At 45.1% G+C, this 24,866-nt stretch overlaps 1 protein-coding gene across 10 annotated transcripts in view; it reads right to left on the bottom strand.

Annotated features, from left to right (window-relative positions):
• The window catches only part of COL6A3 (collagen type VI alpha 3 chain), a 162,762-nt gene that overhangs the window by 69,012 nt on the left and 68,884 nt on the right, over nt 1–24,866 (bottom strand). For 7 of the 10 annotated variants that reach the window (XM_083154546.1, XM_083154545.1, XM_083154544.1 and 4 more), the window contains exons 2-6: nt 14,611–14,735; nt 7,916–8,515; nt 6,399–7,001; nt 2,361–2,945; nt 503–1,105 (exon numbers count right to left, since the gene is read on the bottom strand). In XM_083154546.1, coding sequence (XP_083010672.1) covers nt 503–1,105; nt 2,361–2,945; nt 6,399–7,001; nt 7,916–8,515; nt 14,611–14,707 — 2,488 coding nt within the window. In that variant the 5' untranslated portion in view covers nt 14,708–14,735. The remainder of the gene's footprint in view (nt 1–502; nt 1,106–2,360; nt 2,946–6,398; nt 7,002–7,915; nt 8,516–14,610; nt 14,736–24,866) is intronic. The other 3 variants (XM_083154551.1, XM_083154550.1, XM_083154549.1) reach the window with 2 other exon arrangements.

The following is a 24,866-nucleotide window of genomic DNA, read 5'->3' as shown; positions in this document are numbered from 1 at the left end:
CGTATCATTATTCGTCATTTGTTGTCTACGCACTGAAAGATATTTTGACCAATTTCATTCAGAATGGCCGAAATGAACAAAATTGGTCAAAAAAATTGTACAGTGTGTATGCATAGAAAGTCATGCTTTTTTGGGGATCAGGATATTAGGTCTACAATGTATAGGTCAGGACAGTCAATAAGTCAACATGGATTTGGTCATTTGACAAAAGACCATTTCGACGTTTTCATGTGGAAACCTTTTCCATGTCAACATTTTACTCATGTCAACCTTTTGTCAAGGTCATCCTTGTGCATGTTGACATTTTGTCAATGACAACCATGTTCATGTTGACCTTCTGGTGTTGACCTAGACACTGTCTATCCTATAAACCATAGCCGCTTTTACGTGTGTCTTGGGAACCCTAGACTTACGGAGGCCTGTAACGGTCCTTGGTTAGTTAAGCATGTTGCTGTGTGAAAATTTACTATTTTCATAGAACTCATTGGTTCAGTGGTCTTACCGGTTGGGATTGACTCTAGTAGAGTGGTGATATCACTGGTAGAAATTGAGCTGACACGTTGGGAGAAGGTTTGGTAAGCATTCTCCAGTTGAGTGATTTCAGGAACGTATAGAACAAAATCAGGAGTAAAAGCAATGGCCTGCAGCTCGGCGCGATCAGCTCTAGCAGTCCCGATGGCATATGGCACAACTCCGCTAGCCTTGAGAGAGGTGGCGGGCCTTCGTACATCATCTCTAGACTTCCCAGCTGTCAAAAGTATCAGGAACTGTGGCACCCCTACAGACGCCCGACTTCCAGCTGACTCTGTGAAGACATTCTGTGACGCGTAATCTATTGCAGCTCCCGTATTCAATGAAGCGCCTCCAATGGGAGACATACTCTGAATGGCTCTTATGATGTCTTGGCGGTCTGCATGGGTGTTAAGAAGAAACACAGGCCTGGCAGAATCGCTGTACTGGACAACTGAAATGCGTACTCTGTCTTGATCGACATCGAGGTATTCTACAACTCTCTGGACAAAGCTCCTGAGATTTGAGAAACCAGGCCTGGCATCGTTGGATCCATCAATCAAAAACACTATATCCTTCTTGCGATCTTCACTCACTATTAAAAGTAGACAGGAAAGAATAGGAAAGAGAGGATAATGCTTTAGTAGAACATAATGGTTGTGAGGTTAGCCGATGTATGTAGCTTGGAATCAAAAACAGAATAAGTTCCCAACCAGAAGGACCAACAAACAATATAGGGGGCAATTCCATTGGTAAGATCAACATACTGTAACTACTTCTCTTAAACACCTGTTCCAAAACAGTGCATTGCGGTATCACATTAATAGTTGTGAATGATTGATGATTTAGTTTAGTTAACTGGGAAAAAAATATTTACTGGTTTTATTATAATACACAGAGATTCTGTTAGGGCATTAAATCGGGCTATTTTGCAAATCACGAAAGTACAGTAGGACCTCAACAATTGTTTGATTTTTATTTTAGAGCCAGTGAGTATTATAGTTATGAACACAACCTCAACCCTAGTACTCTGTAAGCCGTCTCAAAAGTGTTTTGCTTGTTTGCTAGTAAATTTGTTTGCTGGATCCAGGCTTTGTGTGAAAGGGTCTAACCAGGTTGTGTCAATGGGTCGCTACCAGTGTCGAACCCGGCACTGACCCGGGTAGCCTGCAGTGTGAATGAGGTGACCTGGTTCACCTATAAAAATACACTATATATAACTATACACATATTTTTCAACGGCAGACTCATATAAATGTGATACAAAATGTACTGTAGTTATGTTTAAATTATGAGAAAGATTTATGAAAGATTGGAGTTATGATCAATCAGCCCCCAACTGTCATTTTTCAAACACGGGGGTAGATGTATGAAGCAGTGATAAGGAAGGAGAAGCGATACAGTGAATGGCACTTTATCACCGGCCAATCAGCTCCTAACTGTCTCTTTTTAAACCGCCTATAACTGAACAGTCAGGAGCTGATTGGTCGGTGATAAAGTACAAAGCACCTTATCACTTCTCCTCTCTTATCACTTCTTCATACATCTACCCCCAAGCCTGTTTAGAGCTTGGTCAATACTTTAACTCTCTCCACTTTATCGCTATGCAAGATATTTTTTAAAGCATAGTTAATTGCATGATATTATCTGGTTACCTTATTCATATACTTTTTATAGCATCAAAGGAAGCCAGAATATTGATTGATCGATGACAAGGTCATTTTTGAACAATGAAAAATATCTATAAAATATTTTTGAAACTATGTTTTTTTTGTTTGTTTTTTTTAGACGTGGTCTCTTTTCTTTTTCGGTTAAACACAGAAGACTAGACAAGACGAGTGAGGATTTACCTGTGGTCTCTGTCACTTCTCCTCTAACGTAGGTGGTAAGAGGGGTTAGAACCTGCTGGCTGAAGCCAGGCAATAAACTGAAATCATCCACCGAATAAACCAGGCTTGGATTGAATGCTATGGTCTCCAGCTCTTGTCTATCAGCATTTCCGACCCCAATGCAAAAAGTCAACACCCCCGATCTGGTGAGGTCATTTGCAGCAGCCTGAATGCTGTCTGTGGACTTCCCGGCCACTAGAACCAAAAGAAGTTGCGGGATCCTCTCATCTATCCTGCTCCCCGCACTTCTGGTGAAATGGTTGCTGATAACGAATCGAAGTGCTGAGCCAATATTTAGGGCATTACCCCCCTTGATTCTCAGCTGCTCCAAACGGTCAACAAGGTCGGATTTGGAGGTCAGCGTGTTTAGATAGAACTCAGTTCTGGCTGTATCACTAAATTGGGCTAGGCCAACTCGAGTCCCTTCACTGCTGACACCAAGGTTGTTAATTACACCGGTGACAAAGTCTCTTACTAGTGGAAAGTTGGCACTTCCAACGTTGACCGAACCATCCAACAGGAAGACGATATCTCTTTGGTTAATTACTGCAAGTGGTTTGGTGGAGGATACAGAAAACAATGAACATGACATCACAGCAAAATCGGCAGAGCAAGACTATGTAACGCATGTGTTTACCGAACGTAGACACATAACTCTTAATTATACTAAAAAGGCCCATACATCAATCAGGGCAATTCCCCATTCTGCCTGTGGTGGGGGATTTGAGAAATCCAACATGGATTTCCTGATTGCAACCAAATAATGGCTTAGTTGGCAAGTCGTGTTTTCCCACTGATCCATCGATGGATTGACAATCTTCGATGGCCACTGATTGGCTAATCAGTGATCAGTGGATCGGAATGGCAGGGTGGGGAGATGGCGCTGTAGATGTATGGCCAGCTATAGAGGGCAAGCCAAAGAAAGAAGTGATAATGAAAATGAAGTACTTTAGAATACAGTAGTTAGTATGGAAAAGCTTTTAGAATCCCCTCCATCTACTGAGAACCAATGTGTAAAGTATACAAATGATATATTACATATTAAAATAATTTAGCAATAATGCGCACTGGTAATGACTTTAAATAGTGAAAACTTTTCTTTATCTTACTTTGTTCTATTATGGAGAGATAACAGCCGAAACAGCATCTGAGGGATACGTCTAAAACTACTGTAATAGGGATATTTATCAAACTGCCTAAAGAGGACAAGTTGAAGGGGTATATTACTAAAAGCTTCTAAAAATGAAAAGAGGAGATCTGATTGGTTATGACAACACTTCCACATGTCCTCTTCAGAACGTTTGATAACTCTCCCCCTAAATTCCTTGAAGCATGAGGCTGTTATCCAATCCATCTCTCCTTTGATGTCAGTATTCAAATTGCAGTATTTAACTTTCAAAATTACTATGGGGCAGAGATGTATTAAGCCTAAGAAGTGTTAAAGTGGCAGGTGATAGACAGCAACTGTGCAGCCAATCAGCTCCTAGCTGTCATTTTTCAAACCTATTCTGGAGCTGATTGGTGTGTTATCACTTCACAAGGCTTAACACATCTGCCCCTATGTTACAAACGTATTAATGGCCTGTTTCAATTTAGTCACTGGGGCACAGTTGCTGTCTATGGAATTGTCTGTAGCAGCAACATCGATGATAAATAAACCTGGAAATTACTAGCTGGTGACGGATATCTTTCCAAGCTACTGGACACATTGGTATTACTGAGGAGGAGATTTATCAAACCTTTAGAAAGAGATACTATTGCAACTATTCAGCGTCTGTCATTTTTTTAAACATAGGGGCTCATTTACCATAGGATTGCATATAAAATGCGATTTGGGTGGGATCTACGTCCCAGGATTGCATGCAATGGGACAGATGTATGTGTATGTCCCTGGTGTTGGCTCTGGGCTGTGCTGGGGATCTTGCGTGAGTAGCGAGATCCCGCACATGCCCAGTCCAGCCGGCCGGGGGGAAGGAGAGGACACATCAGTGTAAACTGATGCACTATCTACAGGAGGAGACATCGCCGGAGGGGGGAGTTAGCGCACCCCCGCTTCGGCAGACAAGATGTCAATACATCTTGTCGGTCTCCCGTCCGGCTTCGCCTCCTTAATGAGGTTAAGCAGGAAGTATTATAGCGGCGCGCTAAGCATCTGCCCCAGTATGCGATATTATTGGCGGGATGTATGTTTCTGCAGTTGCAGGGACAGAGGAAAGGAGCCCATCCCTGTGAACTGCTCATCCGGGTCCTGGGGGATGGGCATGTATGGTCAGCGATGACCCCAGGATGACCCATGCTGACCACAATGCCCCGCCAGCCGTGCTGTAAGTAGCCCATAGTCTCTAGGACCCAATGCGATGCTCCGCGATGTAGGAACATATACAGTAGGGGATGAGGCTGCAGGTAGGACAGGAGGGATCGCAGCAGATTCCTGCTACGGTCCCTCTATCTTACATGCCGGCATTACTGAGTATCTGTGGCTAACCCCCAAATACTGGTGTTTTCCAGGGAATTAGCCACAAATATTCAATGATAAATGGCCCCCTAAGCCTCAAACATGGCACTTCAAAGCTGATTGGTTGAAACGTTTTCTCTCTACAAGGTTTGATACCTCCCCCCGCCCGATACAAGATCGAGGGCTTCATGTTGTCAGTGAAAACAATGGCTCTACATGACAATTTGAGAAATGTATTAATACCACATGGAATGTACACATCTTAGCAGATGGAAGCAGTAAATGAGAGAAAGGTAAAGAAACGCTATGTAACACAGGTATAGCGTATAGGAGAGTAATGGAAAGGGAGGGTTGGAGAAGTCTTAATGCTGCATGTTTCAAGTTTGTTTTCATTTCATCTCAAATAATAATCCTTATAACAGCTACAAATATCAGTGCTTCAATATCCAATGGGGTCATGCTTTGCTAAGCCAGTGTGTATAGGAGGATTATCAGTACTGACAGCGTATCTGTGTTGTGATAGGCACCACTAGTAAGAATCATTTCAAAGTCCCACGGAAAACGCAGGACGGGTTATCAATTTGGCCAGAAATGTGACAACATAAATTAGATATTCCATCCTATCTGGTAAATAAAGGGGGGGGGGGGTCTGGTAAATATATCAGGTATCGCATATTGGTTGATTATAACCAACCACAATAGCATGAGATTCAAATAATGATATCTAGATTGCAGAGTTGGCTCCAGAAGTGGGGCAGCAGCACAGTCCAAAATTCAAATTGGGGAGCCACACCCACTGCCAGTGAGTCATGTTGGAATGACAGTTGGTGGCAGTGGGTGTGGCTCCCCTATTTGAATTTTGAACAGTGTTGCAGCTCCACTTCCGGAGCCTCCACTGCTAGATTGCGAAACCAATGTGTAGGCATAGTATTTCCCGTAAATGTAGATTTGTGCTTTGTCTGTGTTTTAGAAAACCCTTGCCAAAGGTATCTCTTCCACAGTCAATAGTTCAACACCATATGGTCGACACTGACAAAAGATCAACAAAATCAAAAGGTTGACACTTCAATTGTCGACGCATGAAAAGATCGACATGAGTTGTTTTTATTAAAAAAAAAAACTTTTTCATTCTTTTGGTGTCAACCAATTGACTGTCGACATAGACACTCTTAATGCCATAACCCTTTCCAGAAGCAATCCACGTTTTGGACCTAATACATAAATCCAATGTTACCGTACAGCTCCGATCTTTTTAGATCCGCAGGGCTTGCCAAACCGTCCCACGAGATCTACCACCAGTCCATGTTTACCAGACCACCTAGCTGGTGCACAGGTGCCGTCATTTCTAACATTTTCAAACATCTGCTGCATTCCTGCCTAACTGACATATTTTACAGATCCACAGGTGGCCTTGAAAACATGGACAGCTGGTAGATCTCTGGGACCAGTTTGGCCACCCGTGGTCTATCGGTAGGAAACTCTAAGAAGGGCAGACATTGTAGGTGAGCTTTTTTTTTAAATACAATCATGCCCCCAATGATTACCTTCGGTTGGTCCCTCGGTGATCACGACGCCTGTGAGTGTTTTCAAAGGAGTCAGCAACTGAGGCAATAAGGACTGTAGAACAGCCTGCCGGTACTCTGTCGGCTGGAAAGCCAATGTGGAGTCAAAAGCAATTTCTTGGAGCTCGGCTAGGTCAGCACTCCTGGAACCGATAGCGAAGGTCAGGATTCCTGCTCTCTTAAGTTCCTGTGAGGCCTGAGCGATGTCATCTCTGGACTGGCCTCCAGTGAAGAGGACGAGGAGTTGTGGGATTCTTTCGTCCACTCGGCTTCCAGCAGAGGCAGTAAAGAAATCTCTCTGGACAGCTCTCAGGGCCGCACCGGTATTTAATGGTGTGTTATTCAAGAACTTCAGTTTTTTTAATTGTGCGATAATGTCTTTCTTAGTACTGTAGGTGTTAAGGTAGAATTCGGGTTTAAAATCCCTGGCGTACTGGGCGACTCCCACTTGGATTAGATCAGGACCAATTTCCAGCCTGTTGACAATCTTTATAATTAATTCCCGGATTGCGGAAAAGCTTGGACCTCCTAAATCACTGGAACCATCAACCAGGAACACAATGTCCCTTTTGTTGACTTCAGTAACTGTAAGACAAAAATTATTATCAAGTTACAGTATACTGTACCTATTAAAAAGTAACTACATTAACGTTAGTTTAATGGAAATAGGTCACTTCAATTAACAGCGCTAAAATGTAGTTGCAATGCCGGCAATGGCATCCTAAAGCAAGCCAAAGAATAAATGCCTAATTGAACAAAATAAATGATCTTTCCACTCTATTCTGTCGATATAATAATCTGGTAAATGGGTTACAGTGATCATTGGGCCTACATATGTCTGAAGTACTGTATTACAAATACTGCACTTTGTTTAAGGGGGATAAATATGGGTGATCGACGGTGGGGATATCGGCAGTAAGAATACAGATGCCATCTCGATTTACGGGAACCACGTCAAGAGTCAGGTGAGTAAACTTACCTTCCATATACTAACCCTAAACCTCCCTTGGCAGCCAAACCCTAATTCCTTCCTGCTAGTGTTTAATCTTAACCCCCATACCTTGCCACCTAAACCTAACCACCCTCGTGAGCCCCGCAGCCTACCCCTAACCATCCCTTCTAAGTGCCTAACCCTAACTCCCCCTCCCCATAGCCTGACCCTAACCTTAACCCCCCTCCAGCCTACACATATCTCCCCAATGTAAGTGCCTAACCCTCCCTACCCAAAGCCTAAACCTAAATTTCCCCCTCCCCTGAAGCCCAACCTTAAGTTCTCCTCTAGTGCCTAGACCTAAGACTCAGCCCCTCTTGGCCTAAGGCTACCGTTACCCGCAAAACTTTGTACCAACAGCAGACAGCAAAAGGACCTTACTTGGTGGGTATATTATATACAATTTCTTAGTGGCCATTAGCAATATAATAATTGCAGGTTTTTCTATTTACCTTATTTGGGGATTCAGAGAGGAACCACGGAGATGCTACCATCCTACTGTACCTACCTTCTGTAATAATAGTTGGAGGCTCTAAGATTATGGTCCTTTGGGCTACCCCATCAATGTATGGCACAATTTGGTTCTCAAGTTGACCCACCACCTGGATCTGGGGTACGGTAAACACAAAGCTGTCATCTGTTGCCACCTGCTGAAGTTCAGTGATGTCTGCCCTGTCCACACCAATGCCAAATGTGATAATACTATTAAGTCTCAGGGAATTGGCAGCCTCTCTCAAATCATCACTGGAAGGTCCCCCGGTGATCACCACCAGAGACTGAGGAATTCCTTCTTCTCTTCGACTTCCTCCAGCGGCACTGAAAAGGTTTTCCACTACAAACTCAATGGCGGCCCCCATGTTGGATTCTTCTCCACCTGAGTACCGTAGATTCTTCATAGCATCTACAACCTCGCGTTTGCTAGCATGTTCCTCCAAGGTGAACTCTATTTTGGTATCATCACTAAACTGCACCACTCCTATTTGCATCCGGGTCCTTCCCACCTCCAAACGCCTCTCCACATAATTCACCAAGAAGTCACGGATGGTGTTGAAACCAGTGCGTCCAACATTATTTGAGCCATCAATGAGGAAAACCAGGTCGGCTGAGTCTGGCGTCATTGATGTCACATGGTGGGTTAGGTGACAAAGATGGAAAAAAAATGCAACAAAAAAAGTAGAAAATAGAGGAGAAAGAAATGCAAAAAGGTGACAGAGTTAATTTAGGTGCAGTGATGACAAGCGGGTGCATAGTGTACACATGTTTCTCTAAAACCGTACTAAGAAACATGATGCAATGCAAGCAATGAAATTCTACCATAGGCATTAGACGTTCCTGGCCAAGATCATAGAGTATGGGACAATGGAAGGAATGGGATTAAATCATTTTCTGATTTTTTTTTTCAAAAGTATATTTTATCTCTTATATATTTAGCCAGATCTGTCACTCATCCCCTGTGTATATAACGTTCCCGCCCAGCAGGATACACAAATCCGCCCCCCCCCCAGGGAAAAGTGTTCTATGTGTATAACGTTCTACACACCCCACCCCCTTGACATCACCTCCCCCCCGCCCAGCCAGGACTACAGTACACGCCCACCATCCACCATTACTCCACAGCCATCATCCACCATTACTCCCGCACCCCCCCATCTCTGCCAGCAATCCCCCCCCCCCCGGACACCTGTGACCCCCCCCCCCCTCTCGCGATTCGCGGCACCCCCCGTGACCCCCCCTCCCCCCATTCGCGGCACCCCCTGCGACCCCCCCATTCGCGGGACCCCCGCGACCCCCCCTCCCACGATTCCTGGGACCCCCGCGACCCCCCCTCCCGCGATTCCCAGGACCCCCGGGACCCCCCCTCCCGTGATTCACAGGACCCCCGCGATCCCCCCTCCCGCGATTTGCGGGACCCCCACGACCCCCCCTCCCCCGATTCGCGGCACGCGACAGGTAATGCTATGACGATGATCGACACAAATATAGTCAACAATAATTTTAGTGTTGACTACATTTTTGGGAACTTTTTTATCCTTTGCCATCCATGTTGACTGGGATTGGGAACCGCATCCTTGCCCAAAACTAGGCAAGCGCAGCGAGCCATGTGATGACCATGTTGACCTTTCAGCTGTCTACCTATTCACGTCAATAAATGACCCCATTGTATTTTCTAGTCTTGTTTTGTCTGTGATCTCACGGTGTTGCCAAGAAAGTCGAGTTTGATTATTTGTCGGCCAATGAGATGATCGGCCAAACATACACTATGGATGCCAGCGCCGGGAACGTAATGCGTTGTGTAATATGGTAAAATAATCACAGCAAACACGGCATAAAATAACATTCTCATTACACGACATGTAAGAACAGCGTTCTGCATTCTGTTTGGACAGGAGTTACCGGATCGTTAATGTGGTGCTAACGATATGAATAAGCGTTGGTATAAGAGAGACTCCTGCAGCATCACAGGCCATGAGCGTATTTTGGGGGATATTTATAAAAGCTTGGTGAGTGATAATGTGTAGCTCCTAACTATATCAGCCCCTAACTGCCACATTACAGGCTTTATTTGAAAAGTGACAATTGGGAGCCGATCGGTTGGTACATTATCACACTCCAAAGTTAAAAAATTCCCCCAAGGTCTCTTTAAGGGGCAGATGTATTCAGCCTGGCGAAGAGATAAAGTGGAAGGAGATAACGCACCAGCCAATCAACTCCCACTGTCATATTTCAAACACAGCTGATTGGCTGGTGCGTTATCTCCTTCTTTATCTCCACTTTATCACTTCACCAGACTTAATACATCCGCCCCTATATCAGTTGCACAACGTCATAGCTGCATCTAGTAAACAATTATTCAAACAAGTAATGCAGAAACATGTTAAGGCATTTATGACAACACCAGGGATGACCGGAGATACTCTGGCACTCCAACTTTAACCCATACACCGAGCAGCAATGCTAATATGTTTGTTTCTTGCAGTATATTTAATTTGAGATTAAACACTTAGGGGCTCATTTCTGAAAGAGTAATAAAACTCATTGTGTATGATAAATGCTGTTCCAGACAATCAGCTATCACGTGTTCAGCTCCTAACTACCATCTGTTTGAAAAATAACAGTGGGGAGCTGATTGGAAAAGTTATCACACACAAGTTTTATCACTCAAAACGGGTTTTATCACTCGTTGATAAACGGGCACCTCAAGTGGATTTGGGGACTAAGGCTCTTGTGGCTTGATTCTAACAGAACCAAACCTACATATTAATCTCTAAACGGTGTTGCAGCTCCCACTACTGTGTAATACAGAATTTAAGAACAGATTATCCATTTATCCTCACATTGATTTAGGTGCTGACGTGGTAAAAAAGGCTAAAAATCTAACTTTGTGAAAATACATTTACTGGCAATAATGGAAAAATCATGGCCAGTATTGTTGCAAATTCCATATGCCAAAATCAACAAGGTTTATCTTGGAACAGTTAATGTACGGCTCTGTTGTTCTATCCTATGAGAGAGTATTACACAGCGTAGCGAGATGTGTGTGGTAAATATTTGCACAAGCATTAAGTAAGTTAGGATTCTCTGGGTGGTCGTTGGAGTAAAGAGTAATGTCATCCCTGTATAAACTGCATCAACACTAAACACGGACCGGCTGTGATAGGAAACGGGCCATTAATGGAGATTTGTGGATTATATTTCAATACTATAGCATACACATACACATGCACAAAATGTAAATATTATGGGTAAGATGTGCTAAGCCTTGGGAGAGAGATAAAGTGGGGTGATGCAGACCCGGTTGTAGCAGGCCGAATTCGGGGCCAGATGCACTAAGCTTCAAAAGTGATAAAATGGAGAGTGATAAACAGACAGCCAATCAGCTCCTACCTGCCATTTTTCAAACACAGTATGTGACATGGAAGTTAGGAGCGGATTGGCTGGCTGTTTATCACTCTCCATTTTATCACTTTTGAAGCTTAGTGCATCTGGCCCTCGGTCCCCTGGCTGATGGCGAGTTTCACACTGGCCGGGGGGCTCGCTTCAGTATGGGAGGGCAGGGGGAAGGTGTTGACGCCTGTTTTGCCTGTTTCAGTCATCTCCGGCCAGGATAAAGGTCAGTTTAGACTAACTTTTATCTGCGAAGGGGAAAAAAAATAATTCGATGGTGAGCGACCATGAAATTATTTCTCTCCGGTGCTGCCGCATGCGAGTGGATGTGCGATCAGGCATTTGCTGCCCTGCCAAAGTCTCCCCCCGCCCCTGTGCAGGGCTGCAAATGTGTTTGCAGCTGTGCACACTGGGGGAAATCCATTGCAATCGCTCCCCATCGAATGGATCTCCCCCTGTTCGCAGCTGCTGATGTCAAAGGCCCTCCCTCCCACCAGCCGGGCACCGCCTGCATTTTCCAGGACATTCCCAGAAAATTCCGGGTTGCTGTCTACAAACAGCAGCTGGCTGTCAATCATCCTGCCAACAGCCAGCGCACTGTGTACCATGTGCAAACACGGTCGTTCGATAATCATCAGGTCTGCAATTACGCAGCCCAGCAATAGGGTCTGAATCAGACCCAGGGAACCAGCCAATCCATGTTACAGGCTATGGGCGAGATGAAGTAAGGTTCAAAAGTGATAAAATGGAGAGCGATAAACAGCCAGCCAATCAGCACCTGCCTGCCATGTCACAGACTGTGCTTGAAAAATGTCAGACAGGAGCTGATTGGTTGTTTATCACTCTCCATCTCATTACTTTTGAAGCTTAGTGCATCTCGCCCTGTGTTTGAAAAGTAATATTAAGGAGCTGATTGTTTGGTACTTTAGCCTCTCACCACTTTATCACTCTCCAAGACGTACTATCTCTGGTACTATATTTATATATATATATATAAATTGCATAACTCTCCATAAACATCCATTACGAGCTCTGTTTGCACATCCAGCCTTTCGATGAACTTTACAACAGTTCAAACAGCGACCATGCTTCTGAGATTCTCAGAAAACATGTATATATTGACAGTGGAAGCTAAGTTACAACATCTAGTGAGGGGATTTAGGGAACAAACATACAGTACATCAACTAAATGGTACACTGTGCGCACAAACCTACAAAATGGAATCTTTTTTACCTCATGAATTGTATCATTTCCATGGCAACAGGGCGTGAAGCGTACAGCGAGACGTCATGGAATCAGAAACTCATCAGAGGCTGAGCGTGTACAAGTTACATCAGCCACAAACTTTAAATGTGCAAAATCTAAGGATTACATTTACTAATGCTTCTAAAAAATGAAAAATTTGTAGAATCTTTAGTAAATTGACCCCTTAAGTTTATTCCATAAAAAATAATTAAATAAAATAAAGTTTGATGGTTTGTAACTGGCTGAAGAATTTCCTGAAATGGTGCCATGTACACAGTTCTCTGTACACCTGAGGTAAATGTTAAACCCTGTACTCCACATCTGATTGCACAGTACCATGAGACTGAGCTTCATTCGTGTTTTATAAATGATATGTATTTAATGAATCTGAATTAAATAGGTTCCTGAACTGTGGTGCACCCTAACATCAAGTTGTACCCATTGCAGCTCAACAGCAGGAGAACTTTTTCCGATGCTTCTTCTGTTCCAGCCCCAGATTATGCCTTGTATAATCATTATTGAGGACAAACTCACCTGCAGAACCTTAAGGTGTGGCCACAAATAGTGTGCATTATGGAATATGGGGGTACTCTTTACCTAGAACGGCGCCCATCGCGGTGATCGCGACATCGCGGGCAGTACATAAACGGCCGCGACGCGATGCCCGCGATCACCGCGATTTTCCCATAGGGAACAATGTTAAAAAGCCTAATTGACCGCGATTTTGCATTCAATGCCTCAATGCCCGCGATTTTCCCATAGGAATCAATGATAAATGGGCTACAGAGCCCAAATAGCCCCAATTAACCCTTAAATGTCCCCCCAATTTTTGTACGCCACCCCACGATCCACGCCAACCCGAAGCGTGGCGAGCGCAGCGAGCCCGCGAGGGGCGGCGGTACGCGTCCTCCGACCTTTTCATGCCCTACTATCCACGTCGGCGTGGAGTTGAGAATAGAATAGTGTGGCGAGCGCAGCGAGCCACCGAGCCCGAAGCGTGGCGAGCGCAGCGAGCCCCGCGAGGGGACGCGGATACCTTCACAGTTATACGCGTCCCCTCGCGGACTTCACAGGTGTTCGTGGCGACGCGGACACCTGTGAAGCCCACGAAGGGACGCGTTTACCTGTGAAGGTATCCGCGTCCCCTCGCGGGGCTCGCTGCGCTCGCCACGCTTCGGGCTCGGTGGCTCGCTGCGCTCGCCACACTATTCTATTCTCAACTCCACGCCGACGTGGATAGTAGGGCATGAAAAGGTCGGAGGACGCGTACCGCCGCCGCTCGCCACGCTTCGGGTTGGCGTGGATCGTGGGGTGGCGTACAAAAATTGGGGGGACATTTAAGGGTTAATTGGGGCTATTTGGGCTCTGTAGCCCATTTAACATTGATTCCTATGGGAAAATCGCGGGCATTGAGGCATTGAATGCAAAATCGCGGTCAATTAGGCTTTTTAACATTGTTCCCTATGGGAAAATCGCGGTGATCGCGGGTACCCGATTTTGATGTACCCGCGATTTACCCGCGATGCCCGCGATTACCGCGATTTTTTACCCCCGACGCCCGCGATTCTGATCGCGGGCGCCGTTCTAGGTAAAGAGTACCAATATGGGAAAAATAACAGAACACGTCCTCTTTCTGTTTTAAAGGCACAAACTTTTTGAAAGAGAATTTATTTACATGCCTGGCTCTAGGAAAATGGTACTAAAACCAGGAGATAATACCAACTACTATACATGGAATATAAGTCATATATGAAAATGTAAAAAGTACGAATAGTCATGGTCAGTGGCGGATCCAGAGGTGGGGCTGCAGAACAGTTCAAAATTTAAATAGGGGAGCCACGCCCACTGCCATGAGTCAGTTTGGGATGGTGGCAGTGGGTGTGACTCCCCTATTTGAATTTTGAACTGTGCTGTAGCCCCACCTCTGGATCCGCCAATGGTCATGATAGATAGATAGATAGATAGATAGATAGATAGATAGATAGATAGATAGATAGATAGATAGGCGGAGTGTGTAACCAACCACCTTCATTATTTTGCCAATGGGCCATTATCTTTGGATGTACACCTACCTTCCTTTAGCTGAGCATCCAGCCTGCATACCCCTGAGAGAATGAGGCACAGGACAGCCGCAAGCTGTGGGACATTATGTACCCTCATCTTGACCATGTGGGTTAATAAGCACCAGATAAGCAAACTGTAACACAAACAAAATAGAAATATAATTATAATGAATTATATCTTTGGGTTATATGGCACACCAGGATTTCTGCTGTGCCGTACACAGATTAACAGTACTATTGGACATACAATAACATACTTATACCTATATTAAAATTATACAACAAAACATAGGGTGGAGGGAATAGGGGAAGAGAGAGAAAGGCCTAAGTAACCCATTATGGCTAGAAAAATTAAGTAATGTATGGGCAGGTGATAAATCAGTATTCAGTGATCTAGTTTCCAATAAGTGGATGGCCACAAAGGATCAGAGTGTCTGGCAATAAGTGTGATACTGGGATCTGGGGGCAGCACAGTTCAATATTCAAATAGAGGAGCCACACCAACTGCCAGTGAGTCTGTTTGGAATGGCAGTTGGAGGCAGTGAGTGTGGCTCCCCTATTTGAATACTGAACTCTATTATGTTTGAATTGTCATGAAATCAATTCTTAGATAGTTCCAGAGAAAGACAGACAGACAGATAGATAGACAGATAGATAGGACAAAATTAGAATGAAGCCATTTAGTGCCATAAACTCTTATAAAACTTCAATGTGTTTATAATCACATCATAGATTTTTGGTTTTAAATAAAGGTTTCCTCAATACCAATATACAGTACTAGGCCACAGTTCTTTATCTAAAAACAGGTGTTTTTCCAGGAATTACATATTCCACAGGATACACATACAAATCACCATTCTTCTCAAAAGAGACATGATAGTGCCATATATAGTACATATAAATGTGAAACACTTTTTCAATAACAAAATATAGCACCCATACAATAATACAATATATAACCAGCTCATCTGAAAATCGTCCATTGAGACTTTTCAGGTTAGTCAGCTCTAAATTTGGATAATCCAATACGTTTCTTGTCTTAGAAAATGACTTCATCAGGGTAACATACATATACAGATGAGCCCCTCTCAACTATCTTCCTTAGGTCGTGGCTCACTATGGCTCACCATGGCTATCCTATTGTTCTCAGCAGCAATACAATTTATAGAACAATACATTAGGGGATTAGCATTAATTATTATTATTATATAGATATCTATCTATATATATAGATAGATATATATATATATAGATGTTTATATATAAAGAGAGAAAAAAACTTTAATATTGCAGATGTGGAAACATTTATATCGGGTCTTCTTTCCATTCTGTGATTAGTTTTGGCATTAGTGACGTGGACAAAAATGGTGACAAAATACAGCAGTAAATCTGCCCTTCCACAAGTGCCACGTCTCTGCCCGGTCACTGCGGCTTGTTCTCCATCACTGTGCCAGCAAGTGACATTACCTCACCCTACCCCTATGCCAGCACAAAGCGTTCACACCTCTCAAATTAGAAATGTCTTCATATTGTTGGGCCAGTAGAACTGTTTTCCATATAGAGGGCTAATTTATAGAAGTTGGAAAGTACAATTCATGGCTGGTATGTGTCATTAGAAGCATACGTTGCTGCCTGCCCAGGAATGTCCTTGTAAAGCAACTGTACAAAAGCCAGCTAAAATCCGAATTATTCTAATAATACGTTACATCTGGAAATTGTGACTCTAAACTCTTACATTCTGCAGTTTATTAAACAGGAAAAATCAATTAAGGACCCATATTTCCATGTGGCATCAGAACACACTGGAAGTACCATATAAATTTGCTTTGAATCTCATACTAAGCAATTAGCAATGGACTTCATAAAACTGTTTACTGTACACATATGCCTGAAAATGAGAGTCAACGCCACCTATTCTGGGTGCTTACAGTGAGTCCTAGGGACTCAACATTCCATAAAGTAGGCAAACAGATTTCTTAATTAAGATACAGTTAACCATCAGCATACACTAGTATGCATGAGCGGACTGGCCCACCACTAGACAGGGGAAATTCCTAGTGGGCCCCACTGACTGATGTTCCCAATCCCTGTTTTAGGGGTCATGTACTGTAGCATGATCATGTATGAACAGAGGTGCTTGGGTTTATGCTATAGAAACTATACCAAGATTGCCAATCAAAAGTGAGTGGTCCTTAGATACCCTGGTCCTCTTCTTTAAAGAAGAGGCCCTGTTTAATGGTTGGCAAAGTCCATCTGTGGTGGCTAGTAACCACTGATGGCACGGTCACACCCTTTAAACTTGTACCTTTTGAGAAAGTTGGCAGAGGCCATAAGAAAGACGATGGAGGCAATGACAAAATTATAAGACGGTGCAACGGCTCATTGGAAAAAGTCCTAGGAGGGAATAAAACTTGTACAGTATGTCCAGTAGATTGTAAATTCTTTCAAATTGAGGAAAAGGAACAAGTATGTCATGGCAATCTTCTCAAACTCTGGCAAGAGGAAAGTCCAGCAGCAGTAACGGTTGTAGGCGTGAGAGAGCCTGAGATTCCTAATGAGTCTGGCTGGTCTCCAACTCAAAGAGACCAAGCGGGGACAACGCTACTCCGATGGAGATGTATTTCCTTTTTTGTCCTGGGTTCCTCCAATTTACTGCTACATAGATCTTGTTTAGTGCATAGAAAGATGACAGATTTCTCAGGAAAATCTCAGGAGTGAGTGAAGGGAAAAAAGATTTATCATAAAAATCAAGTATATCTTTGGAAAAGGAAGCACATTCCCAGAAGATTACAGCATACATCTATCGGTTTGTTTCTTTAACCCTTTGAGTGCTAACGTTGATGTGAGATATGTGCAAAATAATCTATAAAAATGTCAGGGCCGCAGTCGAGGAATATGAATCACTTGAGTTATTGCCGGCAAATGATCCAAAGTCATTCAATTGAAGCTTAATTAAATATTGCCCCCCCTTTTTTGCACATCGCTCACAGCAGCGTTGGCACTCAAAGGATGAAATTTAATTTCAATGAAAGTGGAAAAGGAAGCACAAACCCAGGCTCAGCTAAAGCTGGGAGCACACGGGGTGATAAATCAATAACGATATGCGCCCTCCTCGGCCTCGTTAATGAACCACCCTGACGTCTGTGCAGAGCCGCCATGTACAGAGTGCATGCCGTCATTGCGTTGCCACCGTCTAGCTCAACAGTCATAAGGTCGACCGCTATTGGTGGACAGTCATTAAGTCGACACATGCAAAAGGTTGACTTGAAAAAAGGTCGAAGTGGCACAATGTCGACATGCGTTTTTCATGATTTAAACGCGGAGGACAACTAGCATTTTATGGGGGTCCCCATGAAACCGCTGTGCGTTCTCCTGGGAGCGCAAGCGGGCTGATCCATGCTCGGGGTGAGGCAGCTGATGTCACATGACAACAGCGCCCACCCCCCTCTTTGGTGGACTCTGATAACGAGGGGATTTGGCAGTGTTCGGACGGACGGCCAGCGTTTATGGGCTTGCCGGGCAGCGAATACACGCTGCTTAGCAAGAATGGATGAATCAGGCCCAAACCATGTTGCAAAATGTGCTGGAGTCATTGCAGTTGCAACAGGATCGCGGCCGCAGGCGGAGACACACCCTGAAACCTGCCACGACCAGTGTTGCCTCTAGCAGTGGGGCTGCAGAACAGTCCAAAATTCAAATAGGGGAGCCACACCAACCGCCAGTGAGTCCTGGATGGTCATGTTTGCAGTGGTTGAGGTGGCAGTTGGTGTGGCTCCCCTATTTGACTTTGCTGCGGCCACTACCGGTCATGACACATTGCCACCACTCCCCAGAACCGCCCCCAAATGGTCCCTGACTGCCAATCACTTTGCACAGTATCGGCATCCCAGTCATGTGATCTGACTGCTGCAGGGGCAAAGTTTAATCCACGTCTGATTTATGCACATTTAATTTTAGCGCACCAAGCAGGGGCTGAGGCTGTCATGTGCCGACCAGATGAGGAGATCAGAAGAATGTCAAATTCAAAGGGAAAGGGGACATACTAACTGGAGCCAGCTGTTCCCCTGCGCGGCTGATGTATTACACATGTGTCTGTGTGGGTTTGGGCTGCAGGACCATCTCTTCTCCGGGGGCTGGGAGATGGCCCGCTATTCCGAGACAGCTGCTCCGTATTATTATTATAATTCCGCCAGCCTCAGATCTCAGCTCTCACAATTGTCTTCTTTTTGGGGACGTTTCCAGCTTAAGAACCCAAAAAATAAATACAGAGAAAAGATATTTTAACTACTTGTGCGCTGCATGTTATTAGTCGCCTGTGCGTGTGTCTGCATGCGGAAAGCTCTCCGGTCTGGTCTGAATAAATAGCACATAAGGTAAAAAGATTCAGTTCTGGCGCAGTCTGGAAATCTGCCTTACGGCAAGGCTTAGGCCCAGGATCCAGATATGAAGGAAGGCTAGAAAGAGGAGACATCCCATTTCCTCTGCGCCTTACAGTTGTTTTAATGATTTCAAAATAGATTTGGCAACTTTAGAGGACGCATTACAGAGGAAATATAACTAAGGGGGTGATTCAGTTCTGATCGCTCAGATCTGAATTTGCTCCCCCTGTTGATGACGTGGGTTTGTGCGTGCGCGAATATGCACATGTGCAAACCCGGGGAGCGAACGCCTTCGGCGGCTTTCACACTCGCCGGGGCATTGGCTGCAGGGTGGGCAAAGGGAGCGGGCATGGTGCGGAAGCAGGGTTTTACGGGCATGCCCACAAAAACATTGGTCCCCGTGCGAATGAACGGCAGTTGCGAATGGACCCGAATAAGGTCCTTAGTGCATATCTGTACGTGTGATATATACCTGTACTGTCACTGTTTTACTTGTTCCCACCCACGGCTGTTGCACAGCAATCCAAATCTAATACAAGTATACGCAGGTATACCTGGCCAATAAAGCGGATTCTGATTCCTATACGATTGTATTACCAGTGGTGTAACTATGGTGTGGCAGGCCCAGCTGTGGCTTGGGGGAGCCAGCAGTCTCAGGGCGCACTGAAAAATACCTGCTGTCCTGTACGAATACACAGTTTGCTGTCACTCAGTAGTAGTGGGCGGCGGTGGCTGTGTACTGTAGCTGCGTACCCCAGACTCCTCGCCTCCCCTGCACCTGGGGGCAGCCAGTGTCATTACCTGCACACACTTCCGCTAGTATCCCCGGTTGGTCCTTGGAAGCTGAGGCTGGTGACGGAAGGCTACAGTATGTCAGTGTACGGGATGTCCTCCCTGTTACGCCGCATGGGCGCACGTCACTCCTGGGGAGCTGCAGCACTACACATGGTGGTGCACAGTGGCCCAGGTAACCAGTCTGCACCATTGTCATATTTTACTAAAGAGGGGGGAGACTGCCACAATTTTTTGGGCAGGGGGGAGCAAAATTTATAGTTACGCCACTGTGTATTGCCAATAAGGCACAGTGCCTTAATGAAACAGCTGCAGTGAAACCTTCTATTCTAGAGCTCTTCATTTCTCATGACATGATCAGTGAGAAATGAATAGACAGAGTACACCATATACTGTATTCCAAATGAGGACCACCCAATAAGGCGGGAACGTTGGAACACTCTTCCATGGAAATTTAGATAATATACACATTTCACGTGTTTACTTAAGTATATATATCAGTCTATAATAGAAAGTCTGGGAAATCCCTGAAGCAGGAAAAGCCCCTTGTGATAAAAAGGTTTCCACACAGATGTGTGGAGGTCCCTGGATTCATACAGGAACTGTGCCTCGGATTGCAGTGCCAATAATTGCAATTACTGCAGTGCATGTGCGAAAAGTCTACGTAACCCTTACTGCGCTCGGGTGTCATGGCGTACGCATTGGTGTAACTACCAATTTTGCACCCCCATGCCGAAACAACTTCTGTCATCCCCCTCCCTTATAGTTCCTGGTCGTTGATAGGGGTTCTCAGGGGGATCCGCCTCTCCGGCAGACACCGCAGGTCTGCGATCCAAGAGCGGGGTGCTGTTCACAACCTACTTCCTTCATACGATGGAAAATGTCCTTCCCAAAATGGCCACCTCCTCCTACCTCCACCTCCTAGCTTACTTTATAACTGTTTTCTCTGAGGTGGCAGCCATTTTGGGAAGGACATCTCCCACACACTGCTGCTATTCAGGTGGTTCCTTTACAGTGGCGTGACAGCACAACACAGCCATCTACTGCCACCAAGCCACTGCGGGGTCTGCTGCAACACCCATACACATTTATTGCATTGCTATGAAGAGACAATGTCTGACCTCCAGGGGTGTTTCGGGATAAAGATTAAGGGGTGACCTAAGGTTATCAGATGGGCGGCAGGCAGTGATTATGGGCTTGGTAGGCAGTGAGCGTACGCTGTCTAGCGAACCTTGCTGAATCAGGCCTCAGACCATGACATACAAGGAAGGAGCTGGAGAAATCCCATTAAACAAACGCTTGGTGGCCTCGCTGCTTCCTCTCTTCTCTGATGGACATATTAAACAGAGCAGCGCCTGCACCCAGCTGTGTGATAAAGTGCAGGACTCTCAGGAAGCCCCATTTATAACACATGTCAATACTTTCTATCAGGATGCTCATATAACTGCCAAGAGCGCTACTGTGAAGCGCATCATCAGCCTAGAGGGATGCACAGATCTGCTTGTTATCCTGGTAGATTTAGAGAAGGACTTTCCTATACCTCTTTGCTATTAATGCCTAAGGACAGAGGGGGAGATGTATCAATCATTGGAGAGGGAAGAAGAACCAACCAATCAGCTTCCAAGTGTCATTTTTCTAGTACAGCCTGTCATATGACAGTTATGCTAGGTGGAGAAATAATGCCCAAGGGGGCCAATTTGCAGCTGATCTACTGCTCTTAGCAGTGGCCCCCCACATCCACCCCAATTGCTCCCTCCACTTTTGTGAGGCCATCTTTCCAGTGATATTTGGGAAGATGGCGCATCTACCCAAGACCTAATTTTCTTACCCCTCCTGAGGGAGAGGGAAGCCTGGTCATATGTAAGGGGTGTGACCAGTATAGGACTGGCAGAGGAATGGCCAACCGGGTGGGGGATGGTGGGGTTGTGACATCACAATGCGGGGCGGGTCCCGCATGTGATGTCATGATGTGGCGGACATCATAACATCATCCTGCCAGCACACGGATCCTCTTCTCCCTCCAGCCTGCAGCTGCCAATAGCCAGTCATTGGTGGATGACTGACCCAGCAGCTGCAAGATGCTTTTATTATGGTCGACGGGCAGTAACCAACTATTGACTGATCCGGCGGCAATAATAAAGCATCTTGAAGCCCCTGGGTCAGTCATCTGCTACTGACTTCCCGGCAACATTAAATGTTATCGCTAGGCCGTGCCCAACAAAAAAGAGGGTGGGGTCAATAATAATTGGGGCTTTCCAGTGAATCCCTCGGTCCCCATTGGGCCAGTGTCTGTGGCTGGGTGCAGCTGACAGTTATGTGGGCCATCGACCATCGATGAGTCAAAATCATCAATGGTTTATGGCCGATGTTGAATACTTTTGCCATCGATGTGGTGAACCAGACGGTTTCCCTCCATCGATGGCACAGCAGGACTGATGTTTTATTTCCCCCAAGGTGCCGGGACAATGAGCATAGCTCCGCCCTGACAATCCTGCATGCTGCCCCCACATTCTGATTGGCCCAAGTGCCAGTCAGTCAAAGCAAATAGATGACCATTGATAGCTAAAACTATCGATGGCTATCCATCACATAGTTTGTCACTATCGATGGCTGGTTGCAGTATTGCCATCGATGACAACCATCAATGGCAACTTTACCGATGGCCATCTCTAGAACAAATGCATCCTTGTGGCTCAGCTTCCGCTATAGAGTGCTGTAAAAACAGGTATATTAAAGTGGGGGGCAGGGCTAACCTCACGCCTCCCACTTGTGGGTTTTATTCCCTGGAGAGGAAGGATCAGGGAAATCATTGGTCAGTCAGCCACTTATACACTGTCAGATGCGAATGACTGATGAACTCATGCTCGCTCATAGCTGATTGGTCAGGGCCATAAACTATGATCAACTAATAATCCTGCAGTTCGGGCTGAATGTATGCCAGGCAAGAGTAATAAAAATGATAGATTTTTTTTTACAAGTAAAATAACTCAATACAAAAGCACGCACAGATACATAAACACACAGGGATACTTTCCTCACCATACCCAGTTAAAGTTTAGTGGTGTACTATAAGCAGTAAATCATACCCTAACTACACCTTTACATGTGCAAACATTTAACTATTACAGTATTCTTATGACCACAAGTAGGAAGCTCGGATCCAGACTGTCCAACAGTTGGGATTATAATATTAGCGACATCCACTAGAGGCAGGGGCTAATGTTATAGGCAGAGGGTAAAGCGGGGGGATAGGAATGGGGACTGATTTCCACCACCTCTAATGATAGGGGGACCTCACAACCATGCACAATAATTCCAACAGAAAATCCTGTCCCAGCAGCTTCCTATTCTGGCATGGCGTATTTGATGTCATGTCATCCCCAACGCTGAAGTGAAGAAGAGAGGATATTAAGCTGCTGGAGGGACAGATAAAGATATGTGTAAGGGGTACTACTGCTGTTGGAATTATGGGTATAAGCAATACTACTGTGGGCATTATGTGTAAGTAACTCTACTGTGTGGCATACATGTATAATGAGAACTACTGTGTAGCATAACTTGAATAAGTGGCACTAATGTGTGTCATAATGTGAATAGGGGCACTACTTTGTGGTGCGATATGAATCTGGGTCATTACATGCGGTGTAATGTGGGGGTACTGTTGTGATACCACTGTCCCTTTATAATGTATGAGAGGTAGGGCACAAATATTGCAGGGGTGCCGAAAACCCTGGTACTGGCCCGGGCTCCACCTAGTGGGGGGATGAGGGGGTTAGTGGCAGGATAAATGAGTTCCACCACCTCTCCAGGATCACTTTAAGCCCTGGTTATAGGCTAGGGGTGCTTATTCATTATTCTGCCCTGGCGATCCCCCTTTAAGTAGGTATCTGGAAACCTAAGTCATGGGACAATTCTGTCAGCAGTGCGTGTGAATTAGGCCCTCGGGGCTAAATTGTGGAAATGTGCCAGCTTGCCCATCGCTTATAATTTTACATTTGTTTTCATATTTACATTTTTGAAATTTATTTGTTGCTTTTCATTGCTTGATGTGAACCAGAAACCTTATGAAGTCAATGTTTATAATCTCATCATATAGGTGATGAGATTTAACATTTTAAATGATCAAAACTGGTCAGGGGGTTTAACGTGCGGCCATGCGTGTGCAGGCGCCTTATAGGGGAAGTGAGTGTTCCCATCGGCAGAGATTGAAATGTCCTTTTGGATTTTGTTTGTTCAAATATTTACACTAAACATTTAATTTCAGAGACTGCTGGGATTAGCAGAACATTAAAGCCATCTGCCAGAGAGTAATCACAGATTGGCTTAATACACACAGAGTAGTCCACTGCCGGCAAATGGTTCCAGTCTTCCCAACATACACGGGGTGGCCAGGGTATTGGGCACATATGTCCTTAATGCCTTAAAGTTGCCTATCTGTGAGCCAAAATCATGCAGAAATGACTATTTCCCCTACTAGTGCACCAGGGATATCTTCTGTATTTAGGCAAGTAATGCAGATACCGCAGTCCTCTTTATTTTCAATGTATCAAGTCTGGCCCTATTAGCAAACGTCATTTGAAGATGGTGTTATCTATTCTAACCATTGGTTTTGAAATTGCCAGCAAGGATCTTCTGATCCACCCCTCGGGCCACGGATTGGCGGAGGGGCTAAAATGACACAATATGATGCAATTTGTGTCATTTTAGCCCCCCCCCCCCCCCTCCATGGATCCGCAAAATTCGGAACTTGATGCAGCGGGGAGGGGGGAGTGGGGGCTGCGGCGAAATTCAGGAGACTTACCCACCTTCCCCGGGTGCCGGGAGGGGGACCCGATTTGCAGGAAGGTGGGCAAGTCTAAAAAATATCAACAGAGCTATCAGGTTTTCTGTTGGCTGCTGTGTTTGTATTAGTTGGTCAAAAACGGTAGGTGCACCCAGAAAAACGCTGGGTGTCCCCATGCAAATACAGGCATGGTGAAGCCCGCACGGGACGAGCGGCTGATGTCACATGATGTTAGCTCCCTCCCAGTTCTCAGATATTTCCGTGCCAAATAAAAGTCAGTTTAAACTACTTTTACTTGCGGACGGGGGCAA

The sequence above is a fragment of the Crinia signifera genome, chromosome 7, assembly GCF_055691185.1.
Source record: "Crinia signifera chromosome 7, ASM5569118v1, whole genome shotgun sequence".
Lineage (NCBI taxonomy): Eukaryota > Metazoa > Chordata > Amphibia > Anura > Myobatrachidae > Crinia > Crinia signifera.
The sequence above is the reverse complement of the archived record's forward strand: the minus strand, read 5'-3'. Positions and strand labels throughout refer to the sequence as shown.